Source organism: Dinoponera quadriceps, unplaced genomic scaffold (assembly GCF_001313825.1).
Source record: "Dinoponera quadriceps isolate SergipeBrazil2010 unplaced genomic scaffold, ASM131382v1 scaffold278, whole genome shotgun sequence".
NCBI lineage: Eukaryota > Metazoa > Arthropoda > Insecta > Hymenoptera > Formicidae > Dinoponera > Dinoponera quadriceps.
Window position 1 is genome coordinate 1,106,439 of NW_014554664.1, and position 16,907 is coordinate 1,123,345.

General features: G+C 40.5%; 1 protein-coding gene across 1 annotated transcript in view; it reads right to left on the reverse strand.

Moving 5' to 3' along the window:
- Positions 1-12,974, reverse strand: part of LOC106740600 (octopamine receptor beta-1R-like) — a 62,539-nt gene extending 49,565 nt beyond the window's left edge. Inside the window, exon 1 of the mRNA XM_014611790.1 lies at positions 12,205-12,974. Coding sequence (XP_014467276.1) covers positions 12,205-12,974 — 770 coding nt within the window. The remainder of the gene's footprint in view (positions 1-12,204) is intronic.
- Between the last annotated feature and the right edge of the window lie 3,933 nt (positions 12,975-16,907).

Below are 16,907 nucleotides of genomic sequence, written 5' to 3' on the forward strand. Positions count from 1 at the left end.
CTTTCTTCATCTGATACTGAAGGATCGACAAGTTGGTGGAAATAGATTATGTACTGAGCGAATCTTCTCTCTCTTTCTCTTTCGTCGTTCACATAACGATAAAATTTATTAACTTACGGGTACGTGTATTTGGAATATTCGGACAAAGGAAAGATGCCGCGAGCGAAGTCGCAATCCCGAATCGAATTCTCGAGTGCGGCCGAGCGTGAACAAATGGATCTGCTTACAGAGTGGAGCTTCTCATCGAGGCCAAGCTCGCCAAGGGAAATCCTGTCTGCGAGGGAGGATCCTACTGACCAAGTAATACGCAATGTTTTCATGGGCGACCTCGGCCGATGGAGGGCACATTACGTTTCACCTGCCGTCAGCATCTTGCCGGGGTGGAAAAGGACGTTGTGTCCGTAAGTACCCGATGGTCAGCGAGGAAAGTCCGCCGGGCTTTCTCTCTCTCTCTCTCTCTTTACTCTCTTTCTCTTATTTCCCCTCCCTCTCCATCTCTTTCCATTTCGCCGGGTTTTCCCGCGGAGCTTTTACCATACACTCACGAGAATGGTGACGAATGGGCGTCACGCAAAGAAAGAACGCGCGATCGATGATGTATGTAGCGCGTGCAAGCAAGAAGAACGTTTTCTGAAGAGCGAGGAACACGAGAGCTCAGCCTTCGACGAGAGGTCTCTCATTGAAAAGAGATTCGAGGCTCGCTCTTGCGGAATCTCTCGAGCGACGTTGTTCTTTTTCTCGCGGGCAAGTGAGAAAACCGGCGAATCCTCTGTTTCCTCGAAAGCTTCTCTCGCGTAATTCTGTAATTTAGTTTTTACCACGAAGAAGATCGATCCGACTTGTATGTGTATCGGCGCGGTTCGAGCAGTTCACTTTTAGAAACGTGATATATTTGTTCAATCGAAAAGTTCCGTTCGATTCTCCGTCTTCTTCGACGTTAAGCCGTTCCTCCGCGATGGAAGTGCACGAGTGCTGCCGAAGATCGTGGAAAATCATAAACAATAATGGAGATTGCTTACTTGATTACTTGATTATTTGATTACATGATTACTTGATTATTTGATTATTTGATTTGATTATTTGATTATTTGATTATTTGATTAACTTGGTCACTTGATCATTTGATTACTTGATTACTAGATTACTTATTTGATTACTTGTCTTATGAATTTATTTGTTCCATTTTCTTAAATTCCTATGTTTCTATTTAACACAATACAGTCAAATTCTGCTCGTAAATCGAGTCGAATTTTTTTATTGATCCAATACGTGGACGAATTAGGTATAAAATTTCGTCTTTACAAAATATTCAAATTCATAAAAATAATAAAGAAGGTTTATTGGTATGTGGAAAAACATGTCATTTTTTATCTTCGTTCAAGATGAACATATTTGAGAATCAGAAAACTAATTAAATATTATCAAATATTCCGATTCACATCGCTCGAGGGAGAACGCCGCGACACAGTTTCGTTCTTTTCGAGCTGGTAAAATCGCGCTCGAAAGAAGGGTGCGCATCTCGAAATTATCCGTCGTGGGAATAATGACGTCGCTTAAGGTGTTGGCGATATCGCGAAGAATGGGCTTCTCCCCCGGGCGTTCCGAGTTCAGGGTTTTGTGAATCCCGACGCCAAAGACGCGCGACACGCATGAATCATCGCGCCCGTCGACACCGCGAGCGAGATATTCGTGGAGAGCCGTCGCCTATATCGGGCCTTTTGTCGATGAGAATGCCCCCAAATTATTTTCATGATTCTAATATCTCGCAAACCCGATACAAAAGCCCATTATTTATCCCCGTTTCTGGAAAAATTTGACGCAAATAGAATTAAAAATATGATTGTGAAACGTTCAAAATTACTTGGAATACAAATCCCAAATTATTTTCTAAAACACAACACAACTAAAATTTTCGATTAAACCAACAATTTAAAACTTCAATAAAACCAGATTAAAATGCGTCTTTTTAATCGTAATTTGTACATACATACATAATATACATCTTGTTTCAATGGAAACTTAACATTTCTTGAACCTGGAAAACTTATTGATCTTTCTAATCCTTCCTATCGTATCTGAATATGCATATACATTGTTATTCGCTTAAATATACGGAAAAGAAGGATTTTACTGATGCTGCTAGTCATGGTTTAGCTGAAAATATTTTGCTGCTATAGCGAAAAATTTGCTGCTGTAATTAAAGTTTGAATTACTGTTGCTCGGTGTATAGGTACCACACTATATGCCATAATATATGTTTACTATAGCTAAACTTGTAAGTGTCCATAAATTACAACGGAGATTTAGTTAATATATGGACACCTACAAGTTTAACTACAATAGACATGTATTAGGTAATACACCTATACACCTAGCAGTAGTAACTAAAGTTTTAATTACAGCAGTAAAACATTTCCAACTAAACCATAATTAACTGCGGCAGCAAAATCTTTTTTTCTCTGTATAACATTGTTTATTCAGTTAATCTGTTGTTTTGAAAGCTTAACACATTATATCGTATCATATATAATATCAAGACACAATAAAAGGGAAAGCAATTAGAAAAGCTAGTGAGTTTTGGTCTAGTGGATGTTAAAGCTTTATTGAACATTGCTATAAATTATGACTGTTGATTATTCGGCGAATCTGTCATTTTGGCAGCTTGACATATCATATCGTATCATATTGTATCAAAATAGAATATAGAATATAGATACAGTTAGGAAGACTAGTTTTGGCCTGATGTATGTCAAAGCTTAGTTTACATTATGACTGTTAATTATCCGGATAATCTGTTATCTTGACAGCGTATCATATTATATCATATAATATCATATTATATTCGGATGGGTGCGATTAGAAGGATAAGTGAGTTTTGGCCCGGTAAATCATTAAGGCTTTATCGAAGCTTAATGTCCTTAACTTAGTGAATTCGGAGTCCTTTCACAGGACTATTAATCGAGATCACGCTGTGAAATGTCAATATTAATCTGAGCGCTATTCGCAGTTTGTAACGCGAGCGTTGCAATTAAGACTGGGGGAATTCTGAGGCAATTGAGAATAATTACGCAACCGCTTCTTTGTCGCGCTTAATCCCGCAATAAAGTGAAAAGTACTTTACAGGCTGCAATAACGAGGTCACGTTTCTAATAACGGGGAATTAATTAATGCGATGCGTTACTCTTTACAATACAACGCTTCGCAAACACTTTCTGATTTACGGGTCTGTAAAACCGTCCGCTAAAACTGAATGTTTTTCTCTCGTTAACGGGAACAGCGGACACTCAGATCTGTGTATATCGACAGATTCGTTAGCGAATCCCCGCGCATTATCCGCGGGATTTTTCGTTCAATTCGTCCGCGTTTTATTATCTTCCCCGACGCGGTGAAATATGTAAATAAAACAAAATATGAAACAGATAGAACGCAATGGGAATAGGTAATGAGACGACGCGGAATGAAATGGAAATCGAGTAATAGTGCCGCATAATGATATAATGGCGAGGCGGTGAAACGTGAAGCGATAACAAAACAAAAATGGAAACTAATAGATCGAGACGAACGGAAATTTTAGAAAGACGGAAAATATCGCATTCATTTGTTTTCATCTTATATTTTTGATTAGGTGAAAAAAAATTTCCTTGAAGTAGAATTAAATAAATACGTGGAGATTCATTTTATTCTTAAATAAATTTCTTTTTAGATCGTTTCTAACCGTTAAAAAATATTAATTGATCGATTTAGTTATTGTAATATATGTTATTCAGACATGTTCAAAAGTTTTCAGTTGTAATTGAAAATTAAATTACGTATAGGCCGGTATTCATAGTTGGATCTTATATATAAGACCGTCTTAAGTTCATCTGCAGATGCTGTATGGATCATTTCATTGACTATGGGATATCTGAAGACAAACGTAAGACAGTCTTGAATATAAGATTCGACTATGAATACCGGCTATAGAAACACATTGGCCCTTCTTCTCCTAAATTTTCTTAGATGTTCTGTATTACATAAATGTATTAAAATACTTTTAAGTAAAATTTCGTCCTTTTTACGTAGATATTATTTTTCAATCGTTAAAAATATTAATTAATCTATCTCGATTAACTAATATGCAATGTTCAATTTCAAATGTTCTTTGAATCAACAAATTTAAATTTTTATTACTTTTTTCTATTAAATTCCATTCTTTAACACGTTCTCTGCTAGACCGTCTTTACACAACTTTCAATTCTCGCTGAATGTACTGAAAACGGTACACGTTGTAGAGCTTGATAAATGTGTTGCAATTATTTAGTTTATGGTCTTTGTTATTTTTTTTATTTTACTGCACTTGTCTCTTAATAACAAAAATATCAGTGGATGTAGAGATCGAATTCAGCGTGCACCGAAAACGGTACAAGTTAATCGTTCGAAATATAAATCACTTGACATAGTTAACGTGATATACGTTGTTACGTGATATACGGAGGGAACGTTTCGGGATTTCCAGATTCCTGCAATTAAAAATTGAGAGACATTGGCCCTTGTTCTTGCGAGATATACGAATGTACGTCTATAAATCTTCGAGCGGTCTCCGCATTACACCATACATAAAATTACAAATAGAACTCTCTCGTGAGTTATAGATCGTCGTGGGGAAAAAAGAGAGACAGAGAGAGAGAGAGAGAGAGAAAGAGAGAGAGAGCGGGAGGGGAGGAAGGACTTTAGACTCCCATCCCATAAAGAATTAAACGCTGAGGATCTGAAGGAAAGAGAGACATTCCTTGGAAGTCGTTGATCGCGGCGAACTTCTACCGCTATATCGCGCCGGCAAAAACGTCCGAAACTTTTCTCCGGCGTACGACTGCCACGAGTCTTTGCGGTAGCTTCCAGACGATGAATAAAGAAGTAGGACGTGCAAAAAGTGCGCGGCCGAAAAGTTAGCTCGTCGTTCGTTCGCGCGCGCCGATCGTACGATCGAACGCCGCGCGCCGAGGTTGCCCTTTGTCAGTTTCGTAGTGCATCGCGCCGGAAGTTTGAGCGAACGACGAACGGAATCTCGGAGGACCTCCGGTTCGCCCGTCGCGTTCGTTGACGACATCGAATAAACGGATAAACTTCCGAGAGAACGTCGGAAGCTCGCGGGAGCGAGCGAGACCGAAACTGATTCGAGATCGGAAATGACGGATGAATAAAGAATAAGGTGAATAAAAAATTCGCGACTCCCTCGAAGACGGGATGCCATTCTAGGAAAACCCGACCGACCGATCGACAAGTCCGGGGACGTCGCGTCTCATCCTTCAGGATGGAATATCGCGCTGTCTTACGTCAAAGGGACTGTACGAAACGAGGCGATATCGGGAAGCGCGCGCGCCATTGATACGACGCGGAAGGTCCATGACGAATTATCAAGAGTATTTCAATACGAATTCTCGCTTCCCGAGGGGTCATCACTGTGAACTTCGCTGATGCGCCTCCTAATAGTTTACAGTTTGCGGGGAAGCGATTGATTCGGGATGTGTTTAACGACGATGCATACGTTGCGGAAAGCGAGCGAGGTGGAAACTTACACGCGAGGATTTTAACGTCGCGCGACAATTATGTCATATTAATTGATAATAAATGTAACAATCTCCAATAACGGAGGAAATGCATCAAAATCGATATACCATTTCGTTTTCGGGCTCTGAAGCTTTGTTGGAAGGAGTTGTTAAAATTAAAATTCATGTGCGTGGGTGCAAACCAAAAACTCTTCTTTACTAAAATATATGATAGCCTTATAAAAATGATTACATATTTTCTTGCAAATAACTATTTTTTTTAATGTTTGAGAATTGACGCTTCTATAGAAATTGATATATCCATGATAGCTGTAGAAAATTGTCAAAAAACATATATAAACACTGAAATTACGTTATTTTGTATATTTATTTTATATCTTTATATATTATCTTTATTCTTACATATTTTTTAAAATGTCAAAATTTTACGATATATATTGCTCTTTTATTATAATGGAATATTGTATAATAAATATAAATAGAAAGAGACGCCTGACTTTTTTTTGAACATCTTAATGTCTGTAGGAATTTTGGTACATTTTCTCTAATAATAAATAGTAAAGTTATAAATAGAACATATATAATAAATAATAAAGGAAAAGGGAAAGAGACTGAGATACAACGAAGTCGCACGAAACGACATGAACGTTTACGTAATGATTCCGGTTTGTTAATAATTCTTTTTATTTGTCACACAGCGCGGTGCACAGTTCAAGCCCGTCTTTTGCATTTGATCGATTATTTAAGAGGTTTCTATATATGCTACGTTAGTTTGCATTAAGCTTGTATATTATCTCTCTCTTCCTCTCTCTCTCTCTCTCTCTTTCTCTCTCATTCTCCCGTCGTTTATCTCATTTCGCTTCCTTTTTCCCGCGAACTAACGGGATCGTTCGAGCTGCGAATTGTATCGTAAACTACGCATATGTTTTTCCTCTCGTCGTATTTCAGCTCGTTTACTTTTAAAGATACCCGAACTACGCCTTGCGTAACTTCAATCGCCTTCATGCATTTAAATTGCTCGTCTGAGTACGCTTCACGCATGCTAACGCGTGTGTCGCGCGTCGCGACGCATAAAAATCTCGCAGCTCCTATATATCGGCATGTTTGGATATACAATATTTACGAAAGGAGGTGAGATACTCCAAGATATATTTTCAGATTGTTATTGTAATATTCTGAAGGACGCGAAAATCTAAAGACCACCGTGAAGCTTGCGAAAGACTCTCCTTTGGACGCTTTTACGACGTGCTTTAGATATTTACGTTGTTCAAAACTTCACGTGGAATCTACACGAAGTGTATAAGAAAACTTAACGATTGATGAGTGGAAATACGGATATACTCCGACGAACTACGTAAAATGAAGAAACGAAACTTAAGTCGTTAAAAATTGTTTTGACAAATTAACAAATGGTTAATGTTGACGTAGTTCATTTCAATTCTTTAAAAATTAAGATGGAGATTAAGTAATGTAATTGTCTCGCTAATATTGTCGAAAAGTTTAGTTTTACGATAACGAAAGAATCAAATAATTTCGATAAAATATGTAATTTTTAAACGTATTTTACACTAATATCTTATTAAGAACGGATATGGAAAAGTTTCAATTATATTTAAAAAGATCGTAATAAATTAATCCTCTTTCGTTTACTAATGCAAACTTTTTGTTGAAACCGTTCCTATTATCCACCTATACATTCAAGAGTCACTTATTCTGATGAACATCCGTCAAAGTCTGTTCTCCTTTCCAATTTATTTGCGTTTAGAGCGCCGCCTTTTCTCGTTTTCACACCTGGAGCGTTTTACTTCCACCTTATGAGATTTCGCAGAACAAATTTTCGAAATTATGCGGTTAATATTATATTTCCGTTCATTCCTACCGTGTTATTTAATATCCAGCAATTTTTCTCAATGAAATTCGAATTGTAGCGAATTTTCTTTTCTAATCGCGCAAGCAGCCGAATAAATTTCAATCGATACGTAATCCAAGTCGCAACGAATTCCTAAGAAATACATTTCACGTGATAACTACCATATCTGTATCCGACATTTGTGTCCGTCGCGTCTGTGTGATTCCAAGGCACTTCGCTCCATCGTAATACGTTATACGATAAATATGCAATATGACGTTTCTCTCTCGCGAAATACGTTTTACCGCATCAAACGGGATCGCGTCGGAGAATAAGCTCGCGACAAGGCCATCGGTATTCCCTCCAAGACAGAGGGAGGCGGGCGCGACGTCGAGGGGGAGGAATGCAGGGCAGAAATAACGTATCTCCGCGTATCGACTCGGAAAGAGAAACGGAGATGCGCCCCGCAGAGCCGAGCACACGAATGCCTTTGATGACGGTTCAAAAAGAGAGATGATCATGTTGCTAAAGGCGATTCATGGCTCTCATAGTGGCGTAGTAAAAAACCCCGGATGGGGAACCCAATGATGCTCGATATAAAGCTCAAAAGACGCGCCGAGAATGTCAACTCTTTCGATGGCCGTATAGGAAGAATTTGAGATTCACGCCGCGCAAGTGTCGACGCGATGAGTCAATTTTCAACGAGATTGTCGTCAGCCGTCCAAATAAGAAATCAAGAAATATAAAAAACATAGAAAAGTTCATACGATCAAATTACTCACACATTTATCTAAAAAAATTAACTACTGTCTAAAGAATAAAAAATTTTGGTACAAAGCTACGCGAGAAATTCTCTCCCTCCTCCCTTCCCTCAATCCATTTCTTTTTCTCTCTAGGTTCTTTCTTTACCTTTTCATTTTTCGTTCTCATAGGGGATACATTAAATGTATCAACAGTGTAAAATATGTATTGTCCCTCAACGACCCATATTGCTCACAGAGGACGCTAAATTCAGCATTACCGACGAAGAATTAATCATTCATTTTCTAAATAACAGTCATGTTGAATTCTCCGGTGTTTCCCTTGAGTATACTCAGCACCCATTTCTTTCCTCTCAGTTATAAGAAAGATGCAGGTAGTTTGAGAGGTACGTTCACCTTCTCACCGGGGCGTACTCGTTCTAACGAGTGTGCGGTCGCGTCTAATACACGTTACTGATTGATCGATTCGCAGTTCCGCTCCCGTTCCTGAACAGCTCGCCGGGAAATTGCGAGCAGCCGTTCGCTAACAAGTAACCTTAACTGTGTCCTAATCATTTTCGCGTTCCAGTTTACGTTGGAGAGGCCTCTCTTCGCGCTCTCCGTCCGGGCGAAGTGGTCGCCGCACGCTCACGATATCGAACTCGTCGTCGACGACGTTGTCCTGTTGCAAACCAAAATGTCATTGGCTCTCGTGTGTGCGGAGGCACAAAAGCGAGCGTCGTTGTGTACGAGATGCTTGACGTTGAGGTCAGTCGTCCGCTTCTAATTATTCGTACAATTAAATTGGTGAGACAGAATGAGACCGGGAAAGGATACTTCCACTCTCTTCTCGAAATCGTGGCGCGCTTCGCCGAGTAATTAATGTCGGAGATCAGACGAAACGAGTGAAAATACGATGATACAGAGAGAACGCGGCTTCCGTCGTAACGCGAGGAGAAACTCCTCTCAACTTCGACACACGAAGGTGTGCGAAATTCGCCAGATTCAACGCGAGGTAGAATTATTTTAAATAACTTATCAAAGCTCTCTCTCTCTCTCTTTCTCTTTCAAATGTATGGTCAACTGAAAACGAGAAAAGCCAATAAGGCTGACGTGAGATGTAAATTACGAAGTTCAATTTTCAAGGAACGAAATACGAAATGGAATGTCAAACGACCCCTCGCAGAGTTGCCTAAACGTTTCGGCCACGACCCCCAGTCGAAATTTGGATGTTACTTTGACGCTCTTAAAAATAGTTTGTGTCTACTTAGGCGGCCTATAAACTAATAAAAACCTATTTTGACGATATTACATATGATAACCTTTCTCTTCAGCCTTGAATTTTGCAGATTTAATTTTAATACTATCTTGAAGTCACAAATGCTCCCGATATTTCGATTACTAACCCTTCTAAAGAAAAGTGAAGGAGTAGGACGTAAACAGAAAGGGTGATGAGTGATCCAAATATATAAATATGCATTCTGTTTGTTTATAAATGAGGAAAGGGCACAAAAATAATATAAAACAATAAGCAAGAATATGTATTTTTCAAAAATACTATAACAATATAATAGAATCTCTCGCTGGAGGTTGATGAATGACCATTACCTTTTTTTACGAGGGTTAAATTCATATGAACATTAATGAGGGTTAAATTCAAAACAATCTATTTTGCTTCTCTATTTCGATATATTTTTTCACCGTTCTATTTTGAATTTCCGTTTTGATTTTCATTAAAAACAATGAGAAAAGAAATTTAAGACATTATCGTGGTCAAAGTAAAAATAAATTATATCATTAGAATAGAATCTACTTTGTTATCTTAGCTCCTACTGTGTTGTAGAATTGAAGGTTTAACGTAGAAGAAAAAAATTACGACTCGGGATCTCGACATTTCCCGATGGAAAAATCCCGAAAAAGGAAACGAGGGAGCGAGCATTATTTGGTTGTGCTGTGATTTATCACCCATGTGTGATACCAGAACCTGGGAGGACACTCCGTATACCTCAGGATGAGCACGAGGCTGGGATTACTCTATACGACGTGGGAATTAATTTTTCAGAAATTTTCACGCGACTTCGCGAGATAGACGAGACATCACAGTGTTCGCTCGCTCTAAATGGCCCGGGCTGTTAGCGTGTCGCTACAATGGCACCGGACGATACGTTGTTAAATCTCCGCGTGACGTCGGTGAACTGGGAAGAGTGGGAGTGAGAAAGAGAGAGAGCACTTGCCATTAGTCTCTCCCGAAAGGAGTGCTTTCGTCCGAGAAACGGACGAAAACGGCTCCGTGCCATTCTTGAATGTCCAATTAGGGTAAAAGGCGCGAAGGAAGGTGGACGAGTGGCCGACGAACAAATGTACTTCTCTCTCCCCCTCCCTCCGGTCCTCTCGTCTTCCGTCTCTCTCTTTCAGAAGGAAGCACTCGAAAATAATATTTCGCCATTCTTCTCCGAGTCGCTGCGTGGCGATCCTGCGATTTGCCCACGAATTCGAATCCGATATCGCGAATTTGATATTAGCAGATATATCCACTTATTTGGTCCGAGTTAAACCGGTCGCGGATTTATCGAGATATTAGAAGGCAAAATCCGCTTACGCAGCACGCCGATATGTCGATGCACGTCGGAAAACAGGATCAACTCGCTGCAGCCCTCGGTCTGATTAAAATCCGACTTAAATCTGCTCATGCAATATCTGGTCTTTCTCTCTCCCTCCCTCTCCCCCCTCTCTCCCTCTTTCGTCGAGATCGATCGCGAGTACGGGATAACGAAATATTTAGAACCGAGATTCGACCCGTACTCCTTATTTAGATGGCTGTAAATTGCAACGCGATATTTAAAGCCAGGAGATCCGTTTCGCAGTCTAATCTGGAGAGCCCGTGTTGCAAATTACCGCGACGAGATATTAAAGGCCGGCGTTTGCCTACGCAACCACCTCCTCTACACCTCCTCCTTTTCCAACCGCCACCGCCGACTGTATCACCGTCTCCTCCAGACCGACTGCGAATTTATCGAAACGTTAAAAGCTGAGATCCGCTTACAGTCTCGCCTAAACTGGCTACAAATTTGTCGGGCCATTAAAAGCCAGGATCGGCTTACGGAGCGAACGAATCATTCGGACGCGATCGGGTTGTATCGGTATATTAAACAGCTGAAATCCGCGAGTAATTTCGTCGATGGTGAGTCTAATTCACGATGTTTCAATTTTTTCGTCAGCGCTCAGTTAGTCACAAAACTTGAACACTATACGCTCGTTATCGTAGTTTCAACGATTTTCGACCTTATGTATATTTATGTAAGACCGAAAATCGTGAAAACAACTTTAATTAAAATGGTAAGGTATACGTAACATGATACGCATCTGAGTTAGTATGAAGTAACGATTAATTAATTAATAGAAAATTTATATTTTTATCGTGTCAAGAACAATAAACCGCTGCTTGACAACCTGTTCACCGGCTTTCAACGCAAGTTGCAGAAGAGAGGCACTATAGTAGCGTCTCCTGTTAAAAAATTGTTTTGCAAGAAATCATAACAGTGAAGTTTCATCCTAAAAAGATCGTTGAGTAAGAAGCCTTTAAAGTAGCGTTTTATTTTAAAGGTCGTTTGGTAGGAAGCCATTATAGTGGCGTTTCGCCCAAAAAATCGCTCAGCGAGAAACCGCTATAGTAGCATTTTATTTTGAAAATCGCTCAGCAGAAATCACTGCAGCAGCGTTTTACCATAAAATCATTTAGTAAGAAACCGTTATAGTGACCTTTTATCCACAAAAATCGTTTAACAAGGAACCACTATAGTAGCGATTTATCTTGAAAGTCGTTTGGTGGGAAGCTGCTATATAGTGACGTTTCGGCCCGACAACATCGTTCAGCGAGAAATAACCCAAAAGAGAAACACCGAGGAATCAGCGATGTTCCATCCTAAAAGATCATTTAGCAGGGATAGGCGTTGACATGATGGCGTTTCGTCCACATCATTTAGCGGCAATGGCCGTTCTAATGACGTAGTAGCAAAAAGAGTACGTACATCTGCGCGCACACACGTGAGGAGAAGGCGAAACCACTCACCGATACAGCATGCGCTCCTGACGATCCGCCTCCCGGTAGATCCTGTAGTACATCGCGATCATGATGATGCCGGGCACCCAGAAGCTGACGCCGGAGCTGATGACCGCGTAAAACTTGTTTACCTGGAACACGCACACGTCCGGATAGTTGCGCCGATATTCGAGGTGCTCCTGCGTGGTGTACCAGCCGGCGAAGATCGGCAAGAAGCTCATGACGGTGGGCGAGCACCAGACGACGCTGAGCATCGTGCCGAGGCGCAGGTTCGTCATGATGAGCGGGTAATCGAGCGGCTGCACGATCGCGTAATAACGGTCCACGCTGATGCAGCACAGGTGGAGGATCGAGACGGTGCTGAAGAACACGTCGAGCGAGTTCCACACGTCGCACATGAAGTAGCCGAAGAGCCAACGGCCGCCCGACAGTTCGACCGACGCGTTGAACGTCATCGCGAACAGCGCGACCAACATGTCGGCCAACGCGAGCGACACCACGAAGTAGTTGGTGATGACGCGCAGCTTCCGGTGCCGCATCACCGACACGATCACCAGTAGGTTGCCGAAGAGGGCGCACAGAATGATGAAGCCCATCACGAGCGCCTTGGCGGTCAGCAGCAACACGTACTCGACCTCGCGCCGCTCGCCCTCGCTGGCGTTGGCTCCACGTTGGCCGGCGTCGAGCAGCAGCTCGCCGAACAGGCTCGTCGCCGACAGACCCGCCGTCGTGTTGTCCAATGTCTCCTCCTCCAACAGCGTCGTCTCGTTGAAGCGCATCTTGAAGAGTCGGGGAAGCCCCGACGCTCCTTCCCCCGGGAGACAACCCACTGGCTACCGTCCCCTACGGCAATCGGCCACTTCTTCGTCTTCTTCCTCGTCACCGGCGTGGACCACGAAGGCTGACCGCCCGGCCATCGAAGATGTTCCCCGAAGCGAGGTTACGCCCAGACGGTGTCGCGCACGTTTATCACGTCGATGACGGTGTCGTGACGACGGCCGGTCTCGAGGGTGCACGAAAGTTCTTGCTGCCGAAGTACTTCCGGCTGGTTCATGGAAATTTCTCTCGGGGGGACGCGCGGCCGACGCGTCGATGAGGCCCGCGATGCTGGAGTCGGCCGCGAACGCATCTCGGATCGTGAGCTTCGGTCGAGCTTGCTCTGAAACGGCTGATCTGCATCCGGCTCGGGCGAGTGCTTCGGGTGTCTCCACTGAGGTTGGAGCAACAGCTACCTGAGCAGGTGCTTCGTATACTTGATTCTTGGACTACGCTACTGATTGTCCATGGGTCGCGAGGAAGTCGACTGCAGTCGCGGAGTCCGTTGGATCCTCCTCTTCGGGGCGCGCTTGCAGCCGAGAGGACGAGATTCGCGCGCGACCTCGAGCCCCTCGTGAGTTTTCCCGAGGAGTTCTCCACGCGAAGGTGATCTGCAAACGAGACGAGGACGTAAGTCCGCAATGGCGAAGCTTTCATTCACTCTTGAGATTCATTTGAGTGATGTAATTAGAAGAAACGCGCCAAAACTGACACAGTAGATCAAATGGTATGGAAAGTCGACATACTCATGTTTCTTGACTATAAAGCACGAAACTCTGTCGAATAGCGCATAAGCTTTATCTACTGCGTGCGATAAGTAGAGCTGAAGTGACAATTTTTGTTTTCAAACGCGTTTAGTTATGCTATCAGCGTTGATTGATCTTTCGATGTACTGAAGCTTCTCTCGAGCTATCTTCTTGTAAATTTTCAAACAACAAATCAATGGAAAGTAATTTATTGAGAAGTATTATTTTATAGTGTAAGTTTTGAATTTTTTTAATCATTTTGGAATGTACCAATTTCTATCCTCTGTTACTGAACCACGCAAGAAATATTAAAGTTAGGTCGTTCCGTGAACCGACATACCTGAGTTTATTGGTCTTTCAACCGACATACTTGAACTTTGCTGTGAAATATCTGGTTTGTTTTTTATAGCTAAACTGGCTGCACTAGTTCAAGAAATTTACGAACATTGAAGCGTGAGATCTCGTACGTGCACTTCACACTCTTCAAATATATGTAAATTTTTTTAACTAGTGTAAGCTTAGCTAAAAAAAAAACAGACTAATAATCTCACAGGATATAGTTGAAACTACCTGTGATTGATTTTCCCTTAATTTTCTTATTTGTTTGTGTAAGATGCTTGGAAAGAAAAAGTCAGGATATCCCTTTTCATATAATAAAAAATATGTTATATTAAAGATAACAATATATAAGAATATATAATAAATATACACAAAATAATGTAATTTCAGCGCTTTTATTTCATTTTTGACAATTTTCTGGTAGGAAAATGAAATCTGGTAGATATCAGTTGAATATGAACATGTCAGTTTCGGAGATTACTTTCTCGAAACGTTGTTTCTCCAACTTCTTAAAAAGTAGTTATTTTCAAGATAATAATTTTCAAAAATTACGATATATTTTAATAGAAAAATGTTATCATGTTGCATCTACGCAAATAAATTTCAATTTTACATTTTTAATAGGACTTTAATATCTAAAAACAAAATGGTCAGTCTTTGTGTTTTTCCATTAAATTTTCCACTAAATTTTCAAAAATCAGATAAATTTTCGTGGGCTTCTTTTGGGTGATATAAAATTTAAAATTAAGATGGAAGTTGGTCTACTGGTCCAGGCCAATTAATTAAAAAATCGCTAATGAAAATAGAAATTTCATTAATTTCTTCATTGATAGAAACGTGTCAACCGTTTATTTTACAGAGAGCAATGTTACTTTATCGAAGTAAGTTAATTAAGAATTCAATGGCGTCTCCGCGAACAACAAGCACCCGAGATGTCAATTTCAATAATTTCATTGTTGCAAGAAACGCATCTTTACTTATTCCGAACGGTGATATAAAACTTCATTAAAGGTAGTTAATTAAAAATCGACAAGCGGTATCCCGACATTGGCGTTTCGGCCGTTTCGGCTTCAAGTTATTTTCAAAACGAGACTTTCCGTCTTGTCCTTTAAATGTCATTTATCCACGTCGAAATTTCTCAAGAGTTTGCCAGGTACAACATAAGTTCTGATTGGAATACAAATTTGTCTCAAAATAGGTTATCATGCTACGATATCTATTGAAACTCAAATGGAAATTCTGTTCACAAACTAGATTTTTTATCTTAAATCAAAACGAAAACATTGGAAATTCATGTTTTTTTAAGTGAAATTGTTACATTTAAAAAAAATTGAATAGGGAACTTCAATGTTACACACAACAACTATTAAATTTAATAAAATATAAAATATAAATAAATACGCGCGTGTGTTGGCCGCAATATTCTTTAATAATTATACATTAAATAAGTTAATAATAAAAGCTAATAATAAAAAAATATTAAATTTTCGATTGAAAGTCGTGAAAAAATATAAATTTAGGTAAAATTAAATATAAATTAAATTATCATATGATTAACTTCAAATAATAGATAGCAATTATTCTAAATCATTTATTAGCGTAATAAATATCAGACAAATGTTTTTATCGATTTAAATATTTCCAAGTTTAATTTGAAAACCAGGAAAATTATTTGGAAAATCACGAGTAGATCAAATGGTTTGCGTTTCCCGCTTGAAATCGCGCTTATCATCATATTTCTGATCTGAATCCTTGTAAATTCTTGAGATTCTCCAGCCCAAGCACATAATTTTCTCGAAAAATCGGCCTGGATCCCAATTGGATGCAGGCCGAGAACATATTTTATACGTGTGTATCTGCGCCGTTCGACTGAATCAATTGCCCTCTTTGCTTTTCAACGCACGAAATGATCCGAATTATTCGCATTCGGTGTATATGGATACGATGTGCGCGTGTATAAAAGGCCGTTGATTCGTACCGTATGCTATTTACCACGCGGTAAATATGCCTAGCGCGCATATAGAACTGCTGTCGAAATTGAATTTGCACAGGAGCGTGGCATCGGACACGCGCTCGAATAATGAATCGCAACAATAACGGCCTAATGCTAACGCTCAAGCGGCGTGTACACACGGAGCCTTGCGAAATACGTAGCGTTGAATCCGCGAAGAGACGATTCCACGTGGAAACACAAGTCGAAGCGTCGTGGAATCAATTTCGTTCCACTTAGAATACCAAATGTCTATCGTGGGAAAATTTTTCCCGGAAACGAAGCGAACGAATGAGTGAACATTATAAGGTTTCCATTTGTAAAATCAACTCTCGATCAATTTCATGCGAAAATTCAATTTCTCTCTCTCTCTCTCTCTCTCTATTTCTATCTCATTCTTTCTTCCTTTCTTTCAAGAACGAATCGTCCCTTTTAGTCCGTAGAGCTCACTTTACTCGTGCATATCTGCGGCAATAGCAGTAACAAACGCAGATTAACATACCGCATTCGCGATGTGGCCAAGCGCCGTTACAAACTTGCACGATCCCGGAATCCCGGTTATTACGACGTCACGCGAAATTATACCCCCGTGGAAATTTAATCATCGCGGATGAAGTATAAATAACGTTAACGATGACGATGTGTAAACAGTATTAAATAACAATATTAATGCGCGAGATGTGGAGGGGGGGGAGGCGGAGAGAAGTGGGGAGGAAGGGAGGGAATATATAATATATAATATATAATTCGATTGATGCGCAGACGCGCGGAATAAATACGCGTGCCGGCGAAAACGTATCGCGATGCGAAAATCACCGCGA